This window comes from Gallus gallus, chromosome 5 (assembly GCF_016699485.2).
Source record: "Gallus gallus isolate bGalGal1 chromosome 5, bGalGal1.mat.broiler.GRCg7b, whole genome shotgun sequence".
Classification (NCBI taxonomy): domain Eukaryota; kingdom Metazoa; phylum Chordata; class Aves; order Galliformes; family Phasianidae; genus Gallus; species Gallus gallus.
Window position 1 is genome coordinate 1597600 of NC_052536.1, and position 10972 is coordinate 1608571.

The following is a 10972-nucleotide window of genomic DNA, read 5'->3' on the forward strand; positions in this document are numbered from 1 at the left end:
TTCCACACCACCCTGCTAGAGAATATTTCGCTAAATTTGAGAACCCACAACCCCAACTGGGCTGTGGATGCCCCATACCTGGACATGCACAAGGCCAGGTTGGGTGGGATCCTGGGCAGCATGATCTGGTGGGTGGCAACCAGCACACAGGAGGGGTGGCACTGAGTTATCCTCGAGATCCCTTCCAACCTAAGCAATTCTATGATCCTATCCCAAACTTCAGTGCACTCCAGATCCCGCAGACAGCTCAAAGCCCCACTTCTGTGTTTTCCTTTCTTAGCCCATCCCAAGCATTTTTCTCCCATTGCCAAGAAAAATCGCTTATCCTTGACTGCTTGCATGAGAAAAAAAAAAAAACCTTTTTGGGGCAGTTCACCTGGTTCCATCCAGCCAACCCACCCTCCTGTATTGTTTTACATGCTTTTCCCCTTTTTTCTCTTTTTTCCCCTTTTTCTCTTTTCCTTTGGGGCTTTCCCAAGGCTCTGGTTGACAGGGACCTTGAGGGATTTGCTTTGCAAACCCTTGGGGCACGGAGGGAACACAGCTCCCCTGGCTGCTGATGCCCATAGTTTGCATACAGCATCCTTTCTAAAAACCCTATTGTTATGCTTCAGGCTGGAAAAACAAGAGAGCATGGGGAGCTGCGGGACTCTGCCCATAGGGCCCAGGACCAGCCCTTAGCATCAATATTTTCACACAGCCCCAAAGAGCCAAGTGATGACAGCCACAGCTTCCCAGCAGCACACCCAGTCCACACTAGCAGTGCTGGGTTATTCTTTTTATTGCTTTTCTTTAAAAATATATAGAGAGAGAGAATCTGGGGCTTGCCAAGAACGAAAGGATGGGAGCAGCAGAGCGTCTCTAGGACTTGGCTTCTCTCCCTGATGTTCCCTAGCAGGGGGTGGATACATCCCCCACTACTGGAGTGCCTACAACCCAAACTCTGTTTTTTTTTTTAACCCCCCCCCCCCCCCCCGAAAAATTATACACAATGCATAGGCATGAGCACAAGGAAGATGCCCAAAGCTGGACTGTTCAGCTCTACTCATTCACCTGCCCTCAGCTCAGTACCAATCATCTGCTGTATCCTAACCTGGCTGGAATGCCCCAAAAGTCAGACACAGGCAGATGCAACCTGATGCTCTACACTGGGGGTTTTCCCTTTGCTTTTCTTCCCCTTGCAGTTCCCAGCTGTTCCTTGCAGTGACAGCAAAAGCCTTTGCTGTAAGGCATTTCTGTGCCTTACACAGCGCGCATCCGGAGAAAGTTAGCAGAGCTGATGAACGGTTTAAAGAGAATTAAGAAGTGAAGGAAACTGAGAGTGATATAGCTCATCTGGTGGCTGAAAACCCCAAACCTCAGCCCCAGATTTCCCCCCTGGAGAGCAATCCTGAGCTTCCCTGAGCTCCCCAGCAACACGGCAGCTATTTATAATGGCAATAAACCAAGCAGCAGGACCCACATGGAGGATGTGGGCATATAAATAGCAGCAGCGTTTGGAAACAACTGCTCTGGACTATTGTCTCACTTTTATTTTTAATTTATTTATTTTTACCCCCGTTGCATTTTTTGCATTGGAGAGAAACCATCCGTATGTGGCGCTCACCCTCCTGCACCCCAAACCACAGCACCCAAAACCCCCAAACTGAACCTTGTAAAGCCAGGAAACTCGACAAGTCCCAGCCTCATGCAGCTCTGTCTGCTCTGAGCAGAAACCAAAGCAATCCTTTAGAGATGCTGCATTTATTCCAGGTGCCTGAAGGGGCCACCACCAGCTTCACGATCCCCATTATCTCTGGGATGCAGTTTGGAGATACAGTGCTGCAACACAATTCTTCTCCAGGTAAAGCCATAGATACACTTCTCAAAGACCTCGAAAGAAGAAATCCAAGCTTTCTGTTTATTTCATTTATTTAGCACAGGGTTGATGATAAAGAGTGAGCAGCAAAAGAAAAGAAAGCAGCTTCTCCACCATGGGACCCCCTGTAGAAACCAGCCTTCCCATCCCCACGTAAGCACAGCTTCACCTTTCCGACTACAGCTCCTCACATGAGGAGCACGAGGAGAGGAGCAGGTACCATGAGGACTCAGGTTAGGGATGCAGAAACCCACCTTGCTCAACCCAAGTGCAACGTAGGGTAATTAAATAAGACATACCAATCATTGGCATCTTGCTTTTTCAGGAGGTATCTCAGAAAGCGCAAAGGGAGCACTGCAGGATGGCCTGGGAGATGCTTTTGGTGAACGGGAGGGAAAGGAGCATTTGGAAAGAACTTCATTTCATTTAAGAAATTAAGAATTTCATTTAATTCACCCCTTCTAAGCTTCCCAGAAATCTGGTAAACAGATTTGCAGCCTACATGCTCACAGAAATGAATTGTTGCCTTGGACATGCCTTCTGGATGATGAGACCCAAACTCTTCAGTTTCTGGATGTGGGGCCCAGCCATCAGGCTCCCATCCCAGCCCTGACATCAGGCTGAAAGGACTGACAGGCCCCAGGTGCAGGACAGCCCTCCAGACACCCACTTGTCCCCAGAAGGCTGACATTTTCCAGCAGAACAGGAAAGCATGGGAGCATTTGCCCAAAGCATGGGACACCCCAGCTCCATTCATCCCTGTTTTCCCCCTTGTGTTACTAAACAGCCCTAAAGTCTGACACTAACGTGGCTTGAGGCCTTCCTCCCTGAGCCTCCAAAGCCTGCAGAACACGCTCCAAGGAAAGCAGAGACCCTCCTCCTCCTCCTCTCATTACCCAAGCCTCCGCAAATGGATTTAGGATCTATAGGGCTGCCCTACTGAAACCTTCCCAAGAACATCTTCAACCCTCAGGTCTCCATGGAGGGGACCACCCCAAGAACCACCCTCCCAACACCACATCCAAGGAAGGAAGCTCCTCCAAGGTCAACCAGAATCTTCAGCAGGAGCTCAGGGGGTGCTTATGAGGAGCCCCACAAGGCTTCCAGCAATTAGCCCTAACAAGCTCCCCCTGGCCTCTCTGAGAGCAGTTGAATAAACAAGGCTTCTTGCTAATTATAGCAGGCCAAACAGCCTCCTGGCCTTTACAAGGAGGCTGAGTTGCAAGCAGTGAGTGCGCTAAGGCTTTGGCCAAACGCTCTGCTTGGATTCCTGCTGACATAGTGATGCGCTGGGGTCAGCTCGGGACAGTGATCCCTGCTGTGCTCTGCTCCCAGGGGGAAGCACATACATGCTGGTCCCTGCTTTCCACAAGCTGCCCCTCTCCTGTTCCTTATTTTAAGTTATTCGCACTGAAAAATGTGGATTTCTACTGTGCCTGGCTTTGCACGCTGGCACGGAGCAAGACTCAAGCATGTGCTCAGTATGCTGGCTGGGTTTGGGTGCAGACCCCATTGCTTGGGGTCAGTGAGTGAGAAAAAATCCCAGTTCTTGCTTCCCCATAGTCAGCTTTCCCCAAGGCTTTAGGCCCCAAATTTTGCTCTCAAAGTAGGAAGGTGTCTGGCCACGAACAGCTCCCAGAGGTGTTTCCCACTGCTGCTGCTTTGAAGATAATTCAGATGTTGTGAAGGAGCAATCCCAAACTATTCTTGTTTCAGACCCTCAGTGGGGTTCATCTTCACCCCATGGGATGGATGTGTGGCAGAAGCACAGAGGAAGGCTGGGTTGGGTTAAACCATGGATGAGAAAGCTCTTGGTTAGGCACCAACCCCAGTAAGCATCTTTGGGGCTATAAGGGACCACCGAGGGGTGTCCATGTGGGCAGGAAGGAGATGGAGCACGAGCCATATCCTCAGGCTGTGAATCCTGGGCGTGCATCTCTGCCAGCTTCTTCCTTTTTGCACCATCACAGGGGGAGCACACACAAAGGGATGGGGTGGAAGCAACAGGGGACACCAAGCCCCAGTTCAAAGGCTTATTCCCCACGCATGCTCTCCCTTAAAGTGACATATCTGTTTTAGCATGGTACAACAATCTCTTCCCCACTCCTGTGGGAACACCCAGGCAAGAGAGCATCACACGCAGGCACTAGCTCGGCTTTTATTGGCACAGGGCACAGTGGCACACAGCTGTTTCTCAGAAGACACACAAGTGGCATGCCACACGTCCTCCTAAAAACTCACCTTGGGTGGCAAAGCAAAGCAAAGCTCTGCATTGGAGAGAAATTACACAGAAGCAGCTTGGCAAGAGGATGCTTGATGGCACTGATGATGCAGCAGCAAAAAGATGCAAGCCCGGCTCCTTTCCTTGCCTTTGCTGCCCCATAACAAAGCCAATCTGAGCAAAAAAAACCAAACAAACACCAACTTATCCAGCCACAGGGATGGGTCAGTTAAAATGCAGACAAGGGACTGAGAATCATTTGCACCTCTCAGTATCCGCTCCTCTGTATCCACACCCACTGCTTGCACTCTGGGAGTCTCCAAGACACACACTGAACTGAGTTCCAGGGCAAGGGCATGCATCAGGAATGACATTCCCCCAGGATGGAGCAGTGTGACCTTAGCCTAAGGTTGCAGGGCACAGAAGTGATGCCATCCAATTTGTTTCTCCTTAAAGGCTAGCAGCCCTGGAGATATCAAACAAGGGGCAGCCTCAGCAGACAGCCCTTTGCCCAGGCTTTTATTTACAGTGATGTTACAGGAGAGAGTGCCAAGGAGCTTCAGATGTTTAAAAAAATGGCTTTTGAGAAAAGCCAGGGATTAGCAGACTTCTTATCCTTACTGTAAACAGATCTCTGCTTTAAAACGCCCTCGCCACCAGCCCAGGAGCATGGAGAAGGGACAGGGACAGACCCAGCGAGCTCTCTGTGGGAAGCAGAAATCCCAGAGGGAGGTGTGGGTGCTGGGTCTGATCCCCAGTGCAGCCCAGTGGGATCCACAAGCACTGACACAACACATCTGAAGTCAATAGGATCAACCTCTGTTGCTGACTTCAAGCAGGAGGAAGAAGAGGAGGATGGGTGGGACAGAGGAAGAGCATCCTCCCTGCAGACCCAAAGCCTGTTTGTAGCAACCAGGCTTTCAGAGGCTGCTGAACACCAATGCCACCTCTTAACATTCCCCTCCTGCTCTACACGTTGCTCTTCAACCCCAAATAAAGAAGCTCCTCACTACACAACAGGTGCCTCGACAGCAGGAAGACCCATCCCTCGGTCCTGTTCCTCTGCACCAGGGATGCTCACTCAGGGATGTAGTCCCTAAAGGAGTTAAAGCTGAGACTCCGGCCTGCTGAGTTCAAGGTGGAGCTGGCTTGCATCTTGGGGATCTTCTCCATCACTTTCGACACTGTCCTCCTCTTGAAGGAGCCTGGGGAGAAGTGCCCCTGCCTCATGAGCTCTTGGTAGAGGGTATTGAACACTGCCACGGTCTCCTCGTAGCTGTCCCGAGTGGAAATCTCATAGAAAGGAAGCTTCAAAGCTTTGGAAAGGTTTTCGCCGTCTTGCGTGGACACCATCCTGTCAAACTGCAAGTCCTTCTTGTTGGCCACGATGACCACAGGCGGCTGCTCGCTCCCACCGCTCCGCTTGGGGCTGGAGTGGATGTGGTTGATGAGGAAACACAACCGCATCACCTCGTCAAAGCTGCACCTGTCTGTCACCGAGTAGACCACTGCAAAGCCATCGCCCCATTTGATCTTCTCCTCTATCTGTAGGGAGTCTTCCTCCTGGTGGGGCAGAAAAGTTGCCGTTAGTATGCAAGTAAGCCCCAACATCTTCTAAGTGCACACACTGCAACCCATAAAACCTCTCATGGGGACCCATCACCACTATTCCCGAGGGTTTTTTTGGCCTGGGCTGTCACATAGCATTGACCTGCAAGCAAGCCCAGGAGAAGAGACTGCTGGGCTGTGAAAAGTGATGGATGCAGACTGCAATAGAACCAGAGAGCCATAGAATCATAAGACTCACCTAGGTTGGAAAAGACCTCCAAAATCATCCAGTCCAACCATCCACGTGCTACCAATATTTCCCCACTAAACCATGTCCCTTAGTACCACATCTAAACGTTTCTTGAACATCACAGAACCATAGAACATCCCAAACTGGAAGTGAAGGACCACCGAGTCCAACTCCTGGCTCCACACAGGACCACTCAAACCCCAGGTCTGAGAGCAGTGTCTAAACACTTCCTAAGCTCCAGCAGGTTGGGGCCGTGACCACTATCCCACCATGAGGTGCCCCCTCAGCATCCTGTACTCTGGGCCCAACAAACCAAACAACCTCAGCTGCTCCTCACACCTCTTGTCCTCCAGACCCTTCCCCATCTCCATAGCCCTCCTTTGAATGCTCTCTAACAGCTTTATGTCCTTCTTACATTGTGGCATACAAACCTGCACCCAGTGCTCAAGGTAGACACGGCACAGCTCGGACAGACCTCTGGTGTGGCTGCCATATCCACAGAGGGTATGGAAAGGCAGGGCTGGTGCAATTCACTGGCAATCCAGTGGGTAAACTCTCCAAAACATTTTTCTTTTCTGAGATAAACAACTCAACTGGTATTTCAGACGTAACAGATTAAAGCTTGTAAAAGAGCAGGGATGGCCAAGTTCAATAACCCCAGGCCGGCCAGCTCTGCGAGCTCACCTGTCCTGCTGTATCGAGGATCTCAAAGTGCACCATCTCCCCATCAATGACAGCCATGTGTCTGTAAATCATTTCTGGAGGAAGACAGAGAAACACAGAAGTGAGAATCCCCAGGATTGCTATATATTTTATTTTAATGTGAGGCTAAACAAGCCTAGCTCCCTCAACCTTTCATCATAGGAGAGGTGCTCCAGCCCTCAAACATCTTATTGAGCTCAACTGAAGGAATAAGCAGCAGGCAGAGAGAAGGTCCAATGGAGAAAAACTTATTTCCCTTTTGGAGGGGAAAAAAAAATAGGTTTTGCCTTATGAAAACAATCACACACACCAAAAAAATGAGATGCAAGAGACAGGGAGGTGCTACAACAGCTGTTGGCTCTGACCACAGCTGGTCTGCTTGAGGTAAAACAAGGGAATATGGTGAGTTTGGGAGTGGAGAAGCATTAGAATCATCGAATCATAGAATCATAGAATCATAGAATCACCAAGGTTGGAAAAAGACCCACAGGATCATCCAGTCCAACCATCTACCCATCACCAATAGTTCTCATTAAACCATGTCTCTCAACACAACGTCCAAATGTTCCTTGAACACCTCCAGGGTCAGTGACTCCACCACCTCTCTGGGCAGCCCATTCCAGGGCCTGACCACCCTTTCAGAGAACTAGTATTTCCTAACGTCCAGCCTGAACAGCAAGGAAAGTAGCAAGGAAAAGGACTTTGCCTACCTAGTGTTGGGTCATAGTCTCCAATGAACCTTCTGGTGATGAATCTGACAGTCAGTGCTGTAAAGAAAGAAAGAACGAAAAAAAAAACAGCAACAAACTCAGTTATAATCATCAGAGAAATATTGGTTGATGGAGGCAGGGGGGTTGGAGCAAAGAGAGGCTCCTATGGGAGGTGGGAGATAATATTACAGCAGCCACAATGCAAACCCAGCCCCATGAGGACCAGGTTTTGGGAAGTGCCTTGCGGCACTGCATCAGCTGCCTTGGTAATGCTTCACATTCCTGTATCCCCCTGAATTACTCTGATATCTAATTAACCCAAGCCCTGGGAACATGGATTTTGCATGCTCTTTGCAATCACTCACATCAAGGACCAAAGCCCAATGGGATGCTATGGGTAGAAAGTAGGGTCTTATTCAGCTCCACACACCAAACACCTCCACCACCCCACAGCTGCCTGCTCATTCAGCAGTGTAAATGCCTTTCATGTCAATGAAACTCAGCAGAACAGGGATGGAAAGCAGCAGCAGACCCCTGGGACTCTGCTAACTCAATCTCTTGCCTTGCCAGGAGCCTCTCTGCTGTCAGAAACGTCCCTTCAGGGCGTGTGGATGGGAAGTGAATCCTGCTTGGTGGCTGGGAGCAGAGAGCAAGCCAGGCATCGTAAACCCGTAACACACAGCTCCTTGTACATGTAGTTCATGGTCAGGGTTGATAAATTGCTTTTTCTGGCCCTGAATCCTGCAGAGATTTATGCACGTGCTGAGTTTTATGGTGAGTGAACATGAACTCAACGCGTAGGCAAGCTGTAGGGCCAGGCTCTCCCTCTATATCACCTCTGCCGATGCTATGACTGCCTGGATGGGTCTCATGAATCTCAGCCCTGTTTGTTTAACCTGACCCAGGCACGGTGCAGGGAGGAATAAAAGCCATCAGCAGCAAATCTGGCAAAGTTCATCTGAACTCCCAAGTCGGAGCATCACAGGGCACGGCAAACTGGGAGGGATGCAAGGAGAAATCCTAAGCAAGGTCTTCTATACAGCAGCAGTGTGCTGCAGCAAAATGAGCCCTGCAAAAGCAGTGTGTGCAATTAAACCCCTCTTATCCAATTACCAGCTCTCCCTGCAAGACAGGGAGATGCGAAGCCCAAAATTACACTCGAATGGCTGGCCGAGGTCTGCTGATGCTAGAGGGCCATCCAAACACAGCATGGGCTTTCTCCTCACCCTTGTCACCTCTCTCCATCCAGGCAGCTTGGATGGGGCAGAGCTCAGATCCGATCCACGTGCCCCCAGCTGCAGGTGGACAAAGCAAACCGGTCAACGTTGCCTTTTGTAGGCAGTGTCTTAGAAAATACGCTGTTGGTATATTTTCTGGCGTGGGCAGAGAAGTGGTTTGGAGGCTGAAGGAGCACGGCTGATGTGAGTGACGCTTTAGCACTTCAAGGAGGTTATGATGGTAATGATTATGGACAGGAGCGAGAGGTGGCAAGAGAGGCAATGGGAGCGGAAAGTGAAATCGGTGGAAAATGAGTGGGAATGGAGAGCAGGGAAAATAAAAAGCCCCAATAGAGGCAGGACGAGGAGGCTGTGTGCCAGATGTCAGCACAGCAGGTGAAGAAAACAGAGCAAGGACAGCAAAGGGAGAATGAAACACACCAAACCCAGAATGTGGCATTAAACTCTCCTGAAGGCAAGACGTCGATGTAAAGTTTGCAGCAAGCAGAACTGACGTGCTCCCACACCGAGGTGACGTTTCCTTTCTGCAGGGATAACCAAGGATCCCACGGGAGGTGTGCAGCAGCGTCCTTCAAGTGGGACCCAAATGGTCGGGGGAAACCGAGGCACGGCAGTCCTGATTTCCAGGAAGCACCTGATCCCATGTCATTATGTTCAGCAGCCACCCAGCGCTGGAGAGTGTGGTGTTGGACAGGCAGAGGAGCCAATTAAGTGAATTAAAAATTGGCTCGGGTGCAGGAACCCAGAAGCTGCCAGTCAAGATGAAGGCAGCAAGGCGCAAGCACATCCAAGTAGCCATATAAGGCATTATTTTTGCCCCCATCTCGAACATAAGCAACCTCAGAGAGGGCTCTCTTTTGAGAACCCCGGTGCAGATAAGGTTAATTTGGTCTCTACCAGTGATTAAGGGGATGCTGTGGTGCATGACCAAGCTGTGTTGCAGGGACCAGCCGGTCACCTCCACAGCCCCGTGCAGCCACGTGCTGAGCATTTGTCCTGCTGCACAGCACACCCTCTCACAAGCTTTACAGCATCAATCCATCTTCAGTTGGCACTCTGTAAGCAGAGCGTCCCTCTGAAGTTTACACTGGGATCAGCAGCAGAAGGCAGCAGACAGCTCAAGGGAGGGCTGCACTTCCAACCTCCCATGGGTGATTTATGCTGGTTTTAATCTTGGAGCTACCGATGGGGTTCAACCATAGACCTGTACCCAAAGTCAGCCCTCCTCAGAGGGTCGGGACACAAGGATGGAAATGCCTGAGCTGCTGCAACACCTTCCCATGAGGCCAGAACTTAAAGTTTCTCAAACTGCTCTGGAGAGCAAAGAACTGCTCCCAGCTGGGCTCATCCAGGTGGATGCTGCAGAGGTGGGTGAGAAAACTGTGCTTTTACCTCCCTGCAGAGAGCACCAGGCCTGGGGAGTCCTTCTTTAGGCATTTCACCTTAATATTCCCTTTGATTTCTGGAGCTGCAAGTTTCTGATCTCTAAGCAAGATCTCGGCATTACTCCCTTCAGGGCAAGAGGGGGGAAACTGTGATTTTTTTTTTTTTGATAACACGAGGAAAGAGGAAAGCAAGAGGCCAGCCGGTTACTGTATATGGAAACGCAGCTCGGACAGCCCCGACAGCTGGCAGCAAGCCCGGCGGAGGTGCCACTGCCGCACACAGTTTGAGAGGTTGTGCCTCGGCGGAATGGAAAACGTCACCCTGCCCCCAAGGACACGGCAGCCCCAATGTCATCCCCAGAGCTGGCTGGGGAGGCTGTGCTCCCAGCAGCCCTGAGCGCTGCAAAGAGAACTGCCAGCCCCGGGTGGGTGAAGGGCTGCCCCAAATCCTCGCAACGGGAGAGCGGCAGGGCAAAGCGCAGGGAGGAAGGAAAACCAAACCCACGCTGCGAGGGGAGGCACTGCTGGAGGAACTCACTCCCTATCCCGCCCCAGTCCCTACAGGGGATCCATCCCCCCTCCGGTCCTACCTGTCTTGCCCACGGCGCCCTGCCCCAGCACGACGAGCCGCAGGGTTCGGGCCGGGCTCAGGCTGACGGAGCGCCGCAGGGGCCGCGGGAAGCTCATGCCGGGGCCGGGGCTCCGTCCCTCGGAGCTCCGCGTTCCGTCCCTCGCAGCACCGCGCTCGGCAGCTCGGAGCTCCGCGCTGCGCCGGCTCCGCCCCAGGGGCCGGGCAGGGCTGGGTGCGGGCGGGCTGGGGGATGCTCACCTCCTCCTCCTCCTCCTCCTCCTCGCCCCCAGTTAACGATCAACTCCCGTTTGCTAGGCTTGTGGGTAAGCAGGAGGGGGTAAGCAGGAGGGAAGAGCCCCGCAGCATCTCAGCCACCTTCAGCAAACTCCAGGACGCCGCTTGCATGGGCGGCACAGGTGACAGCAGCGCTGAAACTCCGGAACAGACACAAGGGTGTAGAGCAGTCAAACGTCCACTCTAGGGCTCCAG

The 10972-nt window shown here is 51.6% G+C and overlaps 1 protein-coding gene across 1 annotated transcript; it reads right to left on the minus strand.

Annotated features, from left to right (window-relative positions):
- Window positions 1–4002: 4002 nt before the first annotated feature.
- On the minus strand, window positions 4003–10667 carry LOC770492 (ras-related and estrogen-regulated growth inhibitor-like). The gene is made up of 4 exons (XM_001233833.6): window positions 10503–10667; window positions 7290–7346; window positions 6562–6635; window positions 4003–5642 (listed from the first exon to the last, which is right to left on the minus strand). The coding sequence occupies exons 1-4, from the start codon at window positions 10597–10599 to the stop codon at window positions 5157–5159; spliced, it is 714 nt and encodes a 237-aa protein (XP_001233834.1). The 5' UTR covers window positions 10600–10667; the 3' UTR covers window positions 4003–5156.
- Between the last annotated feature and the right edge of the window lie 305 nt (window positions 10668–10972).

What these genes read in the sequence shown, in the direction of transcription:
- LOC770492 (XM_001233833.6), bottom strand. Translation starts at nt 10,599, where the DNA reads ATGAGCTTCCCGCGGCCCCTGCGGCGCTCCGTCAGCCTGAGCCCGGCC. An exon ending in GGGCGCCGTGGGCAAGACAG is followed by an intron (nt 7,347 to 10,502) that starts GTAGGACCGGAG and finishes CTTTCTTTACAG; the next exon opens with CACTGACTGTCAGATTCATC. An exon ending in AGACTATGACCCAACACTAG is followed by an intron (nt 6,636 to 7,289) that starts GTAGGCAAAGTC and finishes GTCTTCCTCCAG; the next exon opens with AAATGATTTACAGACACATG.